Consider the following 18,568-nt stretch of genomic DNA (forward strand, 5'->3'; position numbering starts at 1 on the left):
TCTTCCCACCGACTCTCAGATCTTTGAATCCGTTTTGTTGTCGTCCTTCTTTCTTCCACCTTCCCTCCATCACAGACGCTGCTATTTATAAACCCTCAGTTTATGGGAAAGAATGAGGGGAGGTTGTGAATTGTGTGTGTCCTTATGTGTGTGTTTAGCTGTATTTTGGATTTAGGGTCAGGATTAGCTTTAAGCGAGGTCAATTACAGGTCACTAGGAAACTAGTAAGATAAAGTGTGTGTGTGTGTGTGTGTGTGTGTGTGTGTGTGTGTGTGTGTGTGTGTGTGTGTGTGTGTGTGTGTGTGTGTGTGTGAACCTCATAACTGCCTGAATGTTGGTTTTAGGGTTAGTATTGCAATTTGTTTTAGGTTAGAGAATGAAATGCATCATTCCTCACCAGTACACAAAGAAAAGTGTCTGTGTGTGTGTGCTTATGTGTGTGTGTGTGTGCGGCATAACGGTAACGCTCATTCATCTCCTGTCGCGTGTCATCACCGTCTCGTGTTGTGTTACTTCTGGGTCTCGGAGCCTCAGCGGTTCGTCTCTTTAAGCTCTCGTGTGTCTGGAGAAATATTTGTCAGAAGAACAACGTGGCCGGCTGCAGATTTAAAAATGCTCACTTCTGGAAATGGCCTTACTGGCCGGTTGACCAGCAGCACCAGGCCCGGGCCTCAGCTCGCTGGTTGTTGTTGTGAGTCTGTCTCTGCAGCTTCTAAACAACCCTTCGACTTCTGCAGATCTCTGGAGAGGTCCGGGCGAAATGAGAAAGTCAACTTTACGTTTGGAACCTTTTGTCTCTCTGAGGGGACTCGTCCTCTGTCGGGTCTCCTGCCGGGACACAACACCAGCTGTGGTGATCTTATGACCTTTATTAAAGATGTGAGTCTTTATTCACATGTATAGTTTGTTTTTATCCGTTTCCAGTTGTGATAGTGCCGGCCCGAGGCCCAGTGTGTGTCTGTGATGGTTACTACAGCCCACACACTGGAGCACTTGATTTGAGAGGGCGATGGAGCGCTGTGGGTGGGGATTGTTGTTTCAGTTTCATTCAGATTGACCGTGATACAGCGGCAATTTCTCACCACTCGAGTTTCACTTAGATAATAACATTACCGCTGCAGACTCGGCCGATCAGCTACCAGGGGCTGGAATGAGAAACTGACACAAACACATCGAATTCCCACTCGCTGACTTTTGAAATCTAAAAAGCAATGCTTCAGCAGGAAGCCGGGGCAATTGATTTAACTGTATAAATGTTTGATAATTCATAAATATTCTACGACTCCGGCAGGAACCAGCGATAACTCACTGACGAGGAAATCGAGCCGAGTGTTAGATAAAGACGGGATCTAATGGACGGAGGTACATGAAAGTGAAATGTGCTGCTCTCTGCGGTTCTGTTGAGACAGGGACAAACAGGGAGAGCGAGTGGGTGGGTGCACTAATGCATCATGGGAAATCTGAAAAGTTAACGTCTGGTTGTTGTGTCTGCCAACGAGGTTTGTCTGTGTGTTTGTCAGCAGGATTGTTTAGAGTGGATCCAGGATCGTTTTCCACTTTTACTTTCAAATTCAGAACCCAGAACTGTAGAATATAATGTTCCTGCCTTTACGTTGATGATTCCCAGCTGCCGCCTCAAACTTTATTCATATCGAACACATCGTGTTTTCAAATCGCACCAATTTCAACACTTCACTTCTTTGGGCCTTTACCAATATCTTTGCCAAGGAAGCTGCAGATAGGATGAATGGTTCTCGAGCCACAGACAGACGGAGATCTCTGGAACGTCCTCATCTATCGGCATAGTAGTGACATAGTTTAGAGTAGAGAAATGTTGTTCTGGCAAAGAGACTCGGGAGATATCGAGTTCTGCACCAAGAGCTTTTATCTCCGTTTATTCGATACAGATTCATATTTAAATACTCAAACTAACACAGGGAGAATAAATGAGGTTTATAATGAGAAATCTCAAACGGCACATGTTTCTGCCAAAACTGCCATTTGGAGAAGACGCCTACACGTCTCCTGTGAAAGCTGCGTGACTTCACTCTGCTTCACTTTGTCACAATGTTCCCATGTTCTGCTGTGGATCGCTACAGAGTTCAGGGAATAGAGAATAGAAATCGTTTATTCTGTATTCCATCTTCATTTACTCTGAACCAGTGTCATTTGTACTTACACCACTGCAGAAGGTTACCTTTATATAGACACAGAGATTATTCATATAGACCCTGTAGAGACGTACACTGTTAAAGTGAGGTATGTCAGGGCTGTGAGAAGCGAGTCTGATCAATACGAGGTTAAGAGACCAATTAGAACCATTCTCCTTCTTGTACTGGTTCAGGAAACTGGATTTTCTACAATGAAAGTAGTGAAAGTAGTGAGATTGGATGAAATTGGGTGAAATTGGCTGAAATTGGATAAATGCACTTTCTCCTTGTGCTGAGGACCATAATCTTCCAGCCACCCCCCCCCCCCCCCCCCCTCCTCTCCACCATGAAGACCTGGCAGCAATACAAAACCAGGCAACACAACTTCAGCTGTTCACAATCGAAACAAAATCCTCCTACATGTTGCGAGATGTTCAAATAAACTCCGGCTGCAGACTGAGGAGAGTCGACTGGATTCAGCTTCACAGCCTGGTTTGCTGCAGAGTGAAGAGCGGCTGCGTGTTATGAAGACAATGGCTGATGCTCTGTGTCTATTCATGGCTGTGATGAGTGAGAGTGTGTGAGAGTGTGTGAAGTTATTAACACCAGCTTGACATCTGCCCTCAGAGGAACTCACGGCTTCATCTCCTCCGTGTTTGAGGCCGAAACCTGCTCCTCAACAAGTTCTTTAACCAATCAGAGTCGTCGTGGTTCAATTCCCATGCTTTGTGTGTCTGTGTGTGTCTGTGTGTGTTTCCAACTGTGATGAAAGGGCTGGTGTCACCCTCTCTTTCCCTGCCTCCTCCCTCCATCTGTCTTGGCTTCACCGTCATTGTGTCCATCCATCTATCGATCCATCCATCTCATTGTAGACTCTATAAACCTGTGACAGAACGCCCCCTGTTGGCAGGAGGAAGAAGTGCAGCCGGGCTTCACGTGATCTGGTGGTGAAACCCAAACATCTTGTTTATTTCATGTTAAACCTTAACTTCATCTCACTTTTAAAATAACACACTAATCCCAAGTTACCAGCGATGCAATTAACACCATATTTATATTCATGTGTATTAATATCATGAATCTTCACGGCTGTTAATGGAATCACCCTCAGGTGTTTCCTCCCACAACCAGCAGCTGAAGCTAAATGGAGGAAATCATAACTTTTTATTGGGTCTCTATCAAACCCAGTGGAGTGTTGTTATTGACGTGTTGGTGCTAAATGCAGTTTAATAAACAAACAGAATAAACATCCAGTGAGAAGGATTCAAGTTTCTCGGGGGGGGGGGAGTTGCACCACAACTCGCTCTGTGAGTTCTCTGCTTCGATGTCACTTCAGAAAAACACGTAGTAGAGCAGCTTGACCCTTGACCTCCTGCTTCCACCTCACGTCTCCTCCAGGGGATCATCTCCCCGGCTCTCTTTACTCCCATTAAAACGTTTTCTTTTATCTGTTTGTTGTTTGTTTGTTGTTTGTTTTACGTGTTTAGCTCGGCCGTGGTTAATAATGAAATGCGGCTCGATCACATAAACACCGGCTGCTGTTTGCTCCCACACACACTCCAGCAGGAAAACACATAAAGACACAAACATTAGCACCACATGAAAATTAAATGAACTGCTAATAAAACTCCTCTCTCTCTCCTCTCTTTCTCTGTGTGTCTCTCTCTCTCGCCCACTGAAGAAGAGCAGAGACTCATAACCCCAGCCCCCCCGACAGGCGCCATTGTCGGCGGCATCCTCGGCTTCCTCGTCTTCATCGCCATCGTCGTCACCGTCGTCTACTTCGTCCGCAAGCACCAGGACGATGCAGAGTGAGTCTTCATCCCTCCATCGTGTGTTAACCCCCCCCCCCCCTGCCCCCCCCCCCCCCGCCGGGTCCGAGGCTCATTAAAAACTTATAGCACGTCACGAGGACTCCCGGCAGAGGAACCTCGGCGTCAAACCCTGACCTGAAGTTTATGACACGAGACCGCCTGGAGGTTTCACTTCCAAAATGTCCTCCCCTCCCCGTCCCCTCCCCGTCCCCTCCCTGTCCCCTCCCCGTCCCCTCCCCGTCCCCTCCCTGTCCCCTCCCCATCCCCCTCCCCTACCCCTCCCTGTCCCCCGGGGCCGGAGCTGTAAATCTGAATTCATTAAACCTCCCCGGCTTTAACTCCACCTTTCAAAGGTGATTTTCCAAGCGGAGGTTCCCTGTAGGACGCCGGCTCGGCAGTGAGTGAACCAACACGAGTCTCAGGCTGGTGGTTTCCCTCCGGCTCAGACGCAGCAGGTTAATCAGGATCATGTTTATGTTGCAGTCGAGCCGCTGGATGCTCTCGTGATGACAAAGCGATGCAGCAGCACAACAAGGTTGAGTTTAACCCAGATTAAAAAAAAGAATCACAAGCAATTAGAAAGTGATGATTGCAAAGTTCAGGGTCGGAGCTTCGACTGTAGGTGCAGTGCAAACACAGAGTGATTCATAATGTGAGGAAACTCGGGTTCTTTCCCTCTGGAGGTTTTTTTATTATGAATATAAAACCTGGACGTTTCACTCTGAATCACTGTACGTCAATAAATTCCTGTTTGAAATGAGACACACCTGCATGAAGAGCTCCGGTGTCACAGACAGATGTCACTGCTCCAGTATTTCACTGTGTTTCCTCTTTTAAATGAATATTAATATTTTAAACAAGATATACTTCTTGAACGCTTCCACGTCACGTGACCCACCGACTCTAAACCAATTGTATTACTACCATAGATTAGATTAGATCCAACTTTAGTGTCATTGCACAGTACAAGTACTTATACAACGAAATGCAGTTTAGCATTTAGCCAGAAGTACATAAATAAGAAGTAGAGTAAGAAATATAAATGGAATATGAACAGTATTAAGAGGTATGGTATGGTATAAGAATGATGAGGAAGATAAATATATATAAATATGAACATGCTATATGTGGGATAATACAGTAGTAAAAGAAATAACAGGACACTCCTCCTTTTTATTGGATTTCAGTGCTTCCCCGTATTTCATATGATTATTAATAATTTAAAGTAGAGCCCACAGTCTCCTTAAGGAACCACATTAAAGTCACTGGTTCCAGGTTCAGATCCCACACGCTGGTGGTTTTCAGCCCTTTAGCTTCTCAGAGCGTTTATTTCCAGCTCTGCCTGTTCACGTGTTTCCATCTTTCCAACTTGTTTCTAATCTGAATAAAAAGAGAAATGTGACGTGTTAGTGAAGCCGGATAGATTTCACATGATCTCTGTGTTTCGTCCAATCAGCGGCCCTCCCAAGCACAAGCCCCCTCCCCCGGGGAAGGCCGGCAGCTCCACAGAGATGGTGAGTGTTCGACGTGGCTGATTATCCTGTACACACACAGACACACACACACACAGACACACACAAACACACACACACACACACACACAGTCCATTTGGACAGTCATAATGGGGCTAATGGCTATTGATTAGAGATCTAAGTTGGCTTGTGTGTCGAAATAATTAGCTCGGCTTGTAAAGAGCTCCATTAGGAGAGCTCTCTCCTCTCCTCCTCTCCCCTTATCTCCTCCCTCGTCCTCTCCTCCCTCCCAACTCTCCTCTCCTCTCCTCTTCTCTCCTCTCCTCCTCTCCTCTCCTCCCTCCTCTCCTCTTGTCTCCTCTCTCCTCCCTCCTCCTCTCCTCCTCTCCTCTGTCCTCTCCTCTTGTCTCCTCTCTCCTCCCTCCTCCTCTCCTCCCTCCTCCTCTCCTCCTCTCCCTCCTCCTCTCCTCTTGTCTCCTTTCACCTCCCTCCTCCTCTCCTCCCACTCCTCTTATCTCCTCCTCTCCTCCCTCCTCTCCTCTTGTCTCCTTTCACCTCCCTCCTCCTCTCCTCCCACTCCTCTTATCTCCTCCCTCCTCTCTCTCCGTCTCTTGTATGTCTAAATAGATTTTAAAAAGACACATATGATAAAATGATAAATGAGCTTGACCCTGAGACGTGGCCCCTGTGTTGATGATATTAACAGACGATAAATAATCACTGACAGGATCCTGACACAGTGAATCAGTGTTTATTAGACAAGAGGAGTTGATGTAAAGAATCACAGACCCAGTTAAAGTTAACTGACACTGGTTAATTGGTCGTACTGGTCCTACCAGCCCATGTGATGTCAGAAACCCTGAGTATCTAGAACACTACAGAATGAAATCATCCGTAGTTTTATTTTACAGCTGTTATCTCGTCACCATGAAGTTATTTCTTATTCCTCTTGTCCCCTCGGTTTTGTGTGATTGTGTTGTTTTCTGTATTATTCACGTCCCTGTGCCGATGTTTTTCTTTTTGTGTGTAGCTGAACAAACCATCAGAGCCTCCCACAGCCACAGAGACGGCTCCTCTCAGCCCGGGAGAGGTTTACTACGAGCCCACAGGGAGAGAGCCTGTCACGGTGAATAACACACACACAGACACACACAGACACACACAGACACACACAGACACACACAGACACACAGACACAGACTCACACTCAGTCCCAGTGGGCTCTGTGCTGTATCTGGAGTGTCTCAGGGACGTCACGGCTCTTTAACTTGGTACCAGTCAATCTGTTATTAATGTTGAGCTGTGTCAAATTATTACGATGAAGTACTGGGTCACTGAAAGAGAGGGAAATCTGAGATTTTCAGAATAAAATCATAAGTTTAAAGCCTTAATATTACAAGGATTATACTTCAAAATCAATGTTCCTTTCTCATATAATAACAGCTTCATTATTGTTATGTTTTTCACGTGTTTGATATCACGTCTTGTTCTTTGAACATCTTGACTCTTTCAACTTGTGACTTTATTGTCCTTGAATTACAACTTTATTATCATGATAGGATTATTTTTTCTCATTAAATTTCTTTATTATGAATTAATTGTTCATTATTCATTCTCAAAATCACAGATTCATTTAATTCAATATGTCATTAACCCTCCCTCATCGATTTGGAGCGGATTACCTGTAAATTGATCTTCCTCTGTTGCTTTGGTCTGATTCTCGTACATCACATTCTGTTTAATCTGTAATGTTCCTCATGAAGTCGTCTAACAGAACCCGGATCTGCTCACTTCTGCAGAACCTGGACGACGAGACCCCCGGGGGCCAGAACGGCAGCGCCCCCCCCGTCAGACTCGATCTGGGCAAATATGACAACGACCGCGGCAACAACCTGGACCACGAGCCGCCAGCTGCCAACATCTGTCGCGGCGAGAGCTTTGTGTCTCCGGCCATGTACGTGTAGCCGTGTCCACCAGGGCGCCGCGTGCCGGGCGTGAGGTCAAACTCCAGGTCACCGGAATCTGCATGAACCGCAACGGCCAAGTTTAAACACACGTGATGACATTCTGGTTTTGTTTTTCTTTACTCGACTCGTTTACTGGGAGCTGTGGGATTTTAAACCTTTAAATCTAAAAGGGTTCATATATTTTTTATTATTACTACATTTCAAAAAATATCCCTATTGAACACGAGATATTGTTTTAATCAACATGCACAGACAGTGGCTCATGATATCTGACGAGCCACACAGCCGGGGAAATCATGTGAGCGTTCAAATGATGAGGCAGCGTTTACGATATGTTAATTACACGGGTGAGAGGCGCTGCAATGTAGGTGAACTGGAACAACCCCCCCCCCCCCCCAGCTAATTAACACACGCTGTTCAGATCCAGCAGAGTTCCCAGTGAATCCAGTGTGACAGATTTTATGCAACATTTCGTGTCATGACTACACAAAGTTGTGTGTTTACAGCCGTAAGAAAGTGATTTGGAACCTTTTCCTCTTTAAATCCACATCAAAGGATAAAACATCAGCAGCCTTTGAAAAAAAAATAGAATCTTTGAAACCCGTTCACAGTTTCCTTCTGCCGCCGCGGTCGGTTGGGTTTGAATTACATTCGGCTGAGTTCGGTCCCGGTGAATCCAAAACCTCCATCGTCGGGCCCCGCAGGCGGCTTCACTGAATCCCCGCAGACGTTTCAAACTATTTCAGTTATTAATCGTCTCCCGACAATAATTCTTTTAAAAAATCACAGCCTCTCCGTCTCTGGTCTTCGGTCCAATGAACAAACATTCCACTTCTTTACGTCGTCCACGGCCTCGCCCCCCCCCCGCTCCCGGGCCGCCGGCAGCACAAACCAGTGAACCTACTGGCAACCTCACGTGATTCAGATTCATTCATATCTGCTGTGGTTTGATTGCAGGAGTTGTGGTTCAATGCAAAGCACACACACAAACACACAAACTCACGGTGTAACGGTCGGGGGGGGGGGCACGCTCAGCACACATCAGAGACCTACTGCCATTACAGCCATTTTACCTGATTAAAGTGACCTCACGCTCTGATGTCTGCTCTTCACCTGCGGGGGGGGGAATGTGTGCGTTTTGCATTTGAGCCGATTTCTCGACTCGGAAACCAAAAACGACGAAAACAACGTAAAATTAAAAAAAAGGGAAACGGACGCGGGCTCGATGTCCGATGGTACCAAACGGTGAACTGTGTAAATATTATTGAATAATATATTGTTCGGTGACATGTGTACACATAAAAAAAAAAAATAACCAAGTGTCGATGTTCTCAGTGCCTCTGTACAGGGGATGGAAGTTTGTTAAATGTCAACTTGAGCGAGTATAACAAAAAAAGAAGTGTATATTACTATTTTACTTTTCACTGGTACACAGAGGTCGTCACTTAATACTAAAACATTTTATTTGAGTATATATATATATAAAAAAACCGGTGGGTGTGGATTTTACTCCTTGTTCATATTACTCTGCATGGCATGATCGGTGGCTTGTTGAAACACTTTTCCCAAAGGCTGGAATAACCTCCTTCATTTGTAAAAAACAGTTTTGAATGTGAAGAAGAAGTGTTTTCTTTTTGTTTGTGTTTCTATCTCTGTCTCATTTCATCAGCCGCACACAGCACGAGCACAAGAACAGTTTGAGTGGAGAGAGGGGGGGTTATTTTATTTCCCTGTGTTTCTTGGTGACGGCTTCGGCAGCCGCCTGGTTTTTAGTTTTTTAGCTTCGATCAGGGAACTCGTCCCCGGAACAGAGCGGCTCCATCTCCTGACCTCAGATCAGAGATGTGTGGCGTTGGCGGCGGGTCGGCGGACCGGAGCCGAACGCACCAGTTAAACTCAAAAGCACAGAATGCAGGAGGTGGATGTTTTAAAGGTGCCGGTCGAGACATTCGTAGAATAAGAAAATCATAGGAGGTGGGGCAGGGTGTGGCCTAGGGGGTAGAGTGGTCGTTCTCCAACAAGAAGGTCTTCCCCATCTGCTTTCCGAAGTGTCCCTGGCAAGATACTGAACCCCTAAAAATGGCCCCTCATGAATGTTGAGTTTACTAATTGAAAGTCGCTTTGGACAACAGCATCAGCCAAATGACATGTGATGTAATCACAGGAAGGAAGCGTTAGAGGACTGAACCGATAACAGGAAACAGGAAGTTCACTTTCTGCGCGTTCTACCCCTAATGCAACACTTGTAGTTTTTCTGATCTTTGACAATCATGACACATCGATCACCATCACTGGCTTCGGTGCCGAGGCTGTTTCTGTCGATCACTCACCATTGGAAAGAGGGTTTTATGCTTTTATGCTTTTTATATTTGCTGATTTCTGTCAGATCGAGTCTCGTTGTGGAAGTCGATTGTTTTTCTGATAATGTGACTCCGCTGTTTGAATTCCAGGATAAAGAGGGACTTCTGTAAATCCAACCCGTGTGTAGGCGTCGGCTTCTTGAGTCGGAGGTGATTACTTCAAAGGGAACGTCTGCATGCTGCATGGACCTATGGGGGGGGTTGGGGGGGGGTGGCTTCTTGACTCAGGAACTCGATGCATTGTCAGACGAGCACGTCCCATGTGTTTTTAGAACCCGGCCACTGAACTAATTAAACTCAACCGCTCTTTTATCTGCAAATTAATTTCCCAAAAAGAATGAGTATGTCGTTTCCTGTGGATGAATGTGTTCAGTGTGTTTTGCTGACGGGCTGCGCTGGAGGGATCGAGCAGAAAGACAATCACTGGGATCCATTAGGTCGGAGAGTGACTCAGCGAGCGTCGGGTTATGAGTTCGGTCTCATCCAGAGCGTCACGTTTTATAGAGTCGCTCTGTTTCGGACGTATCTCGAATTAAAATCTCAACTTCTCCTGGAAAATCAGGCCCCAGGCGGAAATTGAACCCGGTGAGCCGGTCGTCCATTAACCTCACGTGTCCGCGGCTGAGAGGAGGTGGCCTGGTGGAAGTGCGGTGACCTCACATGGTGCCGTGGTTCATTTTGGGCCGAGGGATCAATTCCAGTCCGGTCTGAATCCTCCCCCTCGTTGTTTCTCTCTCTCTCTCTCTCCTCGTTCTCTTTCTCATTCATCCATCGACATCCCAGCTTCTCATCACGCAGCCAGACGTGCCTTCTTTAGTTTATTTTTAGCTTTTCAATTCTCACTTTTCTTGTGTGACAGTTGGACGATGAAAGAGGGAAACACACACACACACACACAAACACACAAACACACACAGGACGAGTTTGACATCAAAGACGACAACGCTGAAAGGAAAACAGGAGAAAACACTGGAGGTGTAATCATGTGTTTGTGTTTTATGGATTTTCTTTCATTTTCATTTTCTTTTTTAATTTGTTTATCACTGATGGGTTGTCAGTTATGCTTTTTGGGAAACCTATTGTACATGTTTTACAGATCATTGTCTTGTCAAATAAAATGTAAACCAAACACTCAGGAGGTTGTGGTGTTATTGTGCGTCAGCTTCACACAGCGAGCGGCTGAACTGAACAGATTGAGATGTTCTCTTTGTTCGATGTTTCAGCTCAGAGATAAACTTTGACACTTTTGTTCTTTCGACTGGTCGATCGATGCCTCTGTTGTGTACTTTAAAGCAGCTATAATCAATATTTTGTTGTGAATCCACAACTGTCTGCAGCTGCACAGACACACAAACATGACCCGATGAATGAATGAATGAATGAATGAATGAATGAATGCTGTCCCCCTCAATATGTCTGATGGCTTTTCATCAAGATGAGTGAATTCTTCTCTGAGGAATCAATGAAAATGTTGAAGAAAGTGAAGATAAATCCTGAATCTTCCTCCTGATCCAAAACAAACTTCCCTGTAATCTTGCTCACAAATAAACAAACAAACAAACTAAACAACAAACAAACAGACTGGGGGGGGGGGGACAAAGTCTTATTTCAGATATGGTTAAATGGACTTGGAATCATGGAAAATGTTCTCAAATGAAACAGAATGTTCTTTCTTCAGTGGTGGATTCTCACATCAGTGTAATGACACCAGGTTCATGTGAAATTGAGCCTTTAAGTCCGACTGTAATTACAGAGCAGCTCGTGTCTCAGTGGTGATTAGAAGCTGCAGAGTTTCAGCAGCACGGAGACACAGAGACACGGAGCTGTCCCTGGCCCTGTCCCTGGCCCCGTCCCTGGCCCTGTCCCTGTTCCTGTCCCTGTTCCTGTCCCTGGCCCTGTCCCTGTTCCTGTCCCTGGCCCTGTCCCTGGCCCTGTCCCTGGCCCTGTTCCTGTCCCTGTCCCTGGCCCTGTTCCTGTCCCTGTTCCTGTCCCTGTCCCTGTCCCTGTCCCTGGCCCTGTCCCTGTCCCTGGCCCTGACCCTGTCCCTGTCCCTGGCCCTGTCCCTGTCCCTGTCCCTGGCCCTGTCCCTGTCCCTGGCCCTGTTCCTGTCCCTGGCCCTTTCCCTGGCCCTGTTCCTGGCCCTGTCCCTGTCCCTGTCCCTGGCCCTGTCCCTCCTCTTCGTCTCTCGTCTTCATCACGTTGTCTCTTCTCTCAGTCGTCTCATCTCGCTCTGAAAGCCGAGCTGGGATTGATGCAGTTGCTTCATTTGTGTCGGTGAAGAAAGTAAACACAGGCTCGTTGAAATGTATACGTTACCTTCCTCCGCTGGAAGAAACTAACAGGGAACATCTGAATATGGGGGGGGGGAAACAAATCACATATTCAAATTAATTGAGTCCAGTACTGGTTTCGTAGAAAAACTATTTACTCAGTACTGTCATAAAGGTCAAGTCAATTATTTAAAACATCTTTAAAATTAGACTGTGACGAGCATGTTCCTCATTTCACCTTAAAACGAAACAACAGGGGAAAAAGATCTGGTTGTTGGTGACTCAGCATTTTGATTTAGCCCATAGCTTCTTGTTCTGCACGTCAAGAAGCAATAGAGGAGACGAGGGGAGCAGAGGACAATTCTAAATGTGTTATCAACAGATATAAATATATATACATATTAAATCGTACTTTTAAATAGATTTAATAGACGGTTGCGTGACCTTTGCCCCCTGGGCCACTTTGCTTTACAGGAGATGAACTCTGTGGATCTGTCTTCATGTTGTAGAACCTTAAACGTCTCAGATTCTGAACTCTTCAGGATCCCGTCCCCTTTGAGCAGGTGGACACTTCCTGTTTCAAGCTCCTGCTCCGAGGCAGCAGCTGTGTGTTTCATCAGCAGCGTTTACTGAAGCTGCCGCTCTGTAGCCGCTCTGTAGCCGCGTCCTGTCCAATCAGACGAGACGAGGCACCGCCGGCGAGCGTTTGTTCACGTCTGTGACTAATTAACTGAATCGTGGAGTTCACCCTGGTCCCCCCCGGCGTCTGCCTTTTACACAGATGTGAAGTGAGTGAGGCTCTGGTCCAATCAGAGGCCAGACGGTCACGTGATGGACGATCATATCCGGTGCTGAGCAGCCGGAGTGATGAAGCCACGAGGCCGCAGCTCCCGGAGTGAGTCGGCACATTTCAGGATTTATGTTCTCGTGACAGCAGGTATCAGGCAGAGCTGAGACATCCGTGGGTTCAGGTTGGAGTCTGACAGACCTCAGAGGGAGGACGCCTCTGATCCACCTGTCCTCGTCTTCCTGGATCAGGACGCAGGGTTCAGACTCAGGTGGCAGACGAGGGAAGATTCACACTAACACAACACTAACACAACACTAACACTGCACAGACAACACAATCGATGACAGTGCATCGACCCGGGGAGATGGAATAATGATAATTGCTTCTTCTTCTCTTCCAGAAGTTAGAAAATACTCCAGTGATGTCACTCTGTCTTGTTTTTGTAGAGTTGACTTCTGTATTAAAGCATTTTAGTTTGTTTCATCTCTGTGAATTCAAATGTTTTAAACTAAAATCAATCAATAGAAATCAAACGTAGAACTATGACATGTTCTGTTTATTGATTTAATAAAAGATGTTCCTTCGTCTCCCAGGATTATTAATATGTTTCATACATAAAACAGACATATCTCTCTTTTGGAGGCATCCATATTTACAAAATCAATCTTCTTTAATCCTACAAAACAATGCACCTCGCATTTCAAAATAAAAGGGACAGTAGAAAATGAAATTAAACTTATTTCCTGCATCATTTATGAAACACACGGGTCAAATCCACTTATCTAAATTAATGTATTCTCATTTTTCAACTGTCACTGGTAAAATACTGGATCTCAGCTTTGACAAATACTTCTCTATATCATATTCAGGTTTTATCTTGGTAAGAATATGCAGTCTTTTGTTTTAGTCCATATAGTTTCATTGCAAGTGTTGTACCCATGAATTTCATTTCATCAAACTTGAGTGAAATCCCCGATCGGAGACTTTCTGTATTTTAAACGTCTCCCGGCTCTGCCTTCATTTCGTGTCTTGAATGTTGATGAACAGAAACTTTCTGCCTGTTCAAAACTTTGACACTTGTGTTGTCAATCCATTCCGTTTGTCGTTCCCATTACACTTTAATGAGGTTTACTTCTGTGCATTAAATACAGTGACCACCCTCTGCTTTCCACCATCAGCCTGCAATCGCTCACACTAATGAAACCACTTAGGACTCCGGCTCCCAAAGCCACGAGTGATGAGAAGATTTACAAAGAGGCCGAGGAAAAAGGAACGATTGCCGAGATGAAGGGAGAGAAAAGGCCTCTGATCGAGGGCGGAGACGTGAGAACAGGAAAGAAAAGAAATTGCCCGATGGAGGGATTAGAGTAAACAGGTAGAGAGGTGGACTCATAGAGATTAGGGGAGTGAGATGGAAGGAGGGAGTGTGGGCCGCCGGATCGATGAGCGAGTCAATAGTGAGTGGACGAGATGTGATGAGAGAGAGAAAGATGGCGGGGAGCAGGCGGGGGGGGGAACGCCTCGTGTTGTGTTGGAGCCCCGCCGAGAAAAATGGCCTCGGAGATAATGAGAATCCGCCGCAGTCCACAAGTGACAGAGGAAAAAAGAACAGTTTCATTTTGTCTTATCATCTGGAACAGGAACCGACTCAGGATCAGTCGGTGACAGTTATACTCTCAGGAGAAGAATCAGGTAATAGAAGCTTCACGTTTCAAATTACCAAGATCAACGAATAAATCCTTAATCACAGGAGAAAATTCATTATTGGGCCTCGGATGATAGACAGACAGAGAGAGAGAGAGAGAGGGATGGATGGATGAAATGTAATGAGAGCTGTGGAGCCGATCGCCCGAGGTTAATCCAGTTGACGGCAAATAATTAAAGAGAAAACCTTTTTGAAAATAAGGGAATAATTGTGAAACTCATTTTCAAAGTGCACTTCCATGCAGCCTGTGACGGAAAATAACTAATTGCCCCCAAACACATTATTCTGTAAAACACTTAAAACCGCCACCAGCGGCTCCGCTTGACATTTCAACTTGGGTTTTTGAATTGTTCCTAAAAGGCCGTGTTTCACAAGATCAAACACAAATCTGTCAAAGCCACAGGCGGCGTGTGGAGATGGAGGATGTGCCCGCTCGCCCCCAAAGAAACAAGAAGAACAAATCATAGAATATCTTTATCATAACTTTATCTGAGTAGCTCCTTTAAAAACAGACGATAAATAAGAGCTACACAAAGAGAACAAACAAACATCTGGCAGCTCCTCCATGTTAGCAGATCGGGCCTGGACCCAGGTAAAGGAGATAAAGATGGTTTCTGTCACTTTAGGTCGATCTAATGAACCTCGTGTTTGGTACTGATTCGATATTTGATGCTTTAAAAAGGAAAGGATACCATGATTGACAGCTGACTCCTGATTGGTCGAGTGTGTGCATCAGCAGGACGTCTTTATTCTCTCGTTGTTTAGCTAAACCCACATTAGTTTATATAATTAAACTCCAGCTCCTCCTCCTCCTCCTCCTCCTCCTCCTCCTCCTGCTCCTCTTCCTCCTCCTCCTCCTCCTCCTCCTCCTGCGTCGCTGGCAGGATTCCATCAGTGGTGACTCAGCACGTTTCTATCAGCAGAGTCGTCTCTGAGCTACATCTGTTTGTGCATCGCGTGGTTGTCAGGGTTGTGTTTGTAAAATCAGAAACTCCTCTCTGCTCATATCTGTCACCAGAGGGATTTAAAGCAGCACTCTGTCACTTGGACTGAGCCACAGCGCCCCCTGCAGTCGAACGCGGTCACTGATAGAAGAGCCTGTTTATGAGTTGAGTGGAGGAGCTCTGACTCAAACTCTGTTTAGAATTCTTTATGTTTTTAAAGTTTCCGTCTGAATATTGTATATAAACGCTGGATTTTAATGACTTCTTCTAAATCTGTGTTCACACCAAACACAAAGGAAACTTCCAAATGTGAGTTTGGTTGATGGATGAGTTTTTATTACTCCTGGTTTTGCAGATATGATGTTTAAACCAAAGGAAACTGACCTCTGACCTGGTAATGAACCCATTCTCAGGCTTCGAACCATAAATGTCAGTAATAAGATTCATTAGAACCAATCCACCGGTTCCAGAGAAGTTCCCGACCCGATCCAGACTGTGGACTCACACATCGACCACCCGGCGCTGAAGCACTGTGGGTGACTGTGCATGAGAAATGAACCTGGCGGACGAATCTGTCATTGACTGATACATACAACACTGCAAACTGGGGGGGGGGAGTGATTGAGATTAATGTGGAAGTATTGATCGTTCTCTTTGCTGTTTTACTTCCTTCTCTCACTCTTTCCTCCGGGTGCAGAATCTGTTTTCCACCACGTTCAGGTTTGAATTAGAGAAAAGACGAGATGAGCTGGTAATGTTCATGAGCTGCAGCCGTGAGTCAGAGGACCCGGTCTCCACCCGGGCCTGTGTTAGAACCTGTGTCCTCTGGAGCCTTCACACACCTCGGCTGGACTTCTCCTCTCGACTCGGACGAGCTGAGTGAGAGGGAGAAAGCTGCTGTAGTCAGAACCTCCTCCATCACTGCATCAGGCCCCGGCGGAGGAGGAGGAGGAGGAGGAGGAGGAGGAGGAGGAGGAGGAGGAGGAGGACGCAGCCTTTATCTGAAAGTTTCAACGTCCTGCTCTCAGCCTGTTACATCTCCACATCGTGGTTCCACCGGTGGAGAGGAATCGATGATGCATCGTGGACTTTGTGGCTCATGTAGTGAATCTCCACTTCATAAAAATACTGGTGGACGTCTACACCTGCCTCTGGTGTCGATACTCACTGAATTACAGCTCTGTCTGTGTGTACGTGTGTGTACGTGTGTGTACGTGTGTGTGTGCATATGTGTGTGTACGTGTGTGTACTCACACTCGCAGATACCATAAAACCAATCATTAATTTTCATCAGTGTACAACTTCTCCCCCCCGACACCTCCTCAATGTGTTCACGCTCATGCATGTAACACCATTAACACATAACTACACTTTAACACACAAGAACTCCACCTTCTCACACGTGCAGCATCACACGTACACAGTGAAACACACACACACACACAGAGACGGGTCTACACAATCACAGGTCAGTCACAAATCACTAGTTAATACCAAACCTGCTGTGATGAACATATCAGTGTTTGATCCATGTCCCATCTGCTAACATGGGGGAGGCGGGGTTAATGACGTTTACATTATTCACTGTGTGTGTGTGTGTGTGTGTGTGTGTGTGTGTGTGTGTGTGTGTGTGTGTGTGTGTGTGTGTGTGTGTGTGTGTGTGTGTGTGTGTGTGTACATGTGAGTCCCTGGCTCCTCCACAGCCATATGTAGTAACACTGCCCCCCTGTGTCAGCCTATAGGAGGTGCAGCAGGGAGCGGTCAGCACCCAGAGGCGAACAGTGGAGGCAATAGAAACCAGCAGAACTGAGTGATTGTCAGTGATGCGTCAGTAATGCGTCAGTGATTCCAGGGAGAAATAACAACACATCTAACCAGGCAGCAGCAGCAGCAGCAACATGCAAAGTGTTTCTCATTAAAAACTTGATTTCACATTTACATCAACCTTCATTCAAATAATATAATATCATAATATAGATCCAGAAATGAGAGGATAATAAAAGAGATGATATTAACTATAAAGTCGATTTAATGACACCGACCTTCTCTGCTGGTGAAGTAAGAAGAACACGAACCAACTCCTGAAGTTGCACTGGGAGCTCTGGCACCAGTGGGGAGAATAAACCAGTAAGTGCTTTTAGATTACAGCAGTGTCAGGATGTCAGACGAATGTCCACTGGTACCAGTGAAACCACAGAACAAGGAACACGAGCAAACCACAGCTGCTGGTCGAGGTTTGTAGATTCTAGATTTTATGTTGAGAGACAAAGTCCAAAGGGAAACAAGCAGCTGATGGTTTGATGTTTGATGCAGTCGCCCTCTAGAGGTTTGTTTTAATTTACAATTAAGATAATTTATTAATAATAATTATAATAACTTACATTTGTAAAGCACCTGGCAAGGGACCCAGGGACACCTCAAATATTTGTTTGTTTGTTTTTGAACAGTTGACATTTAAAGGGAGAAGATAGATGACGGTCGGGGGTTAGACGTGCTCAAGGTTGAGATATATTTCTAAATGATCTCTCATCTAAAAACTAATAACGTTATATCACCATGTGGAACCAGTGAGCCTCCCACTCCGGGTTATAGAAAAACCCATTAACTCAGTGTTGAACATGTGATTGACTCCAGTGACGTGAACATTGCTCCTGAAGCTGGTTGAAGTTTTCTGTTGCACGTGATGAACTTCTGAACGAGCCACAGTTTAACTTCAACACGTCATAAACTCATGTGATCAAACACTGAATCTTTCCCTCGACTCATTCTCCCGACCGGTGATGATTAGTCTCAGCCGATCGGGCGACAGCAGCCGATTGGTCGGGAGTTTTTTTCCTGGAGGCCTCGGCGCTCGCTCATCTCTTCCACCCAGGAGCCATCAGAGTCTCCCGATGCCTCGCTGTTAATTGCTCTCTCCGCTCGTCCTTCTTCTTCACAGCTCAAAGTTCGAGTCATTATCACGACGACAGTGATTCACACTCTGTCTGCTCGGCCGAGCCGTCAGCTGTAAACCAATCAGTCAGCTGGATTCAAACGAGAGGGAAGAGGACTGTGGGTTTCATGAATCACATTCTCTGCCTGAAACAGTTGCTTTA

At 45.8% G+C, this 18,568-nt stretch overlaps 1 protein-coding gene across 2 annotated transcripts in view; it reads left to right on the forward strand.

The window, feature by feature from the left end:
* pvrl2l (PVR cell adhesion molecule related 2 like) overlaps window positions 1-10,900 on the forward strand; it is a 208,652-nt gene extending 197,752 nt beyond the window's left edge. Inside the window, exons 7-10 of one of the 2 annotated variants that reach the window (XM_062409909.1) lie at window positions 3,835-3,961; window positions 5,421-5,478; window positions 6,468-6,563; window positions 7,237-10,900. In XM_062409909.1, the coding sequence (XP_062265893.1) occupies window positions 3,835-3,961; window positions 5,421-5,478; window positions 6,468-6,563; window positions 7,237-7,401 (446 nt within the window). In that variant the 3' untranslated portion in view covers window positions 7,402-10,900. Of the gene's footprint in view, window positions 1-3,831; window positions 3,962-5,420; window positions 5,479-6,467; window positions 6,564-7,236 lie in introns of both variants that reach the window. The other variant, XM_062409908.1, reaches the window with a different exon arrangement.
* Window positions 10,901-18,568: the final 7,668 nt, after the last annotated feature.

This window comes from Platichthys flesus, chromosome 17, assembly GCF_949316205.1.
Source record: "Platichthys flesus chromosome 17, fPlaFle2.1, whole genome shotgun sequence".
NCBI lineage: Eukaryota > Metazoa > Chordata > Actinopteri > Pleuronectiformes > Pleuronectidae > Platichthys > Platichthys flesus.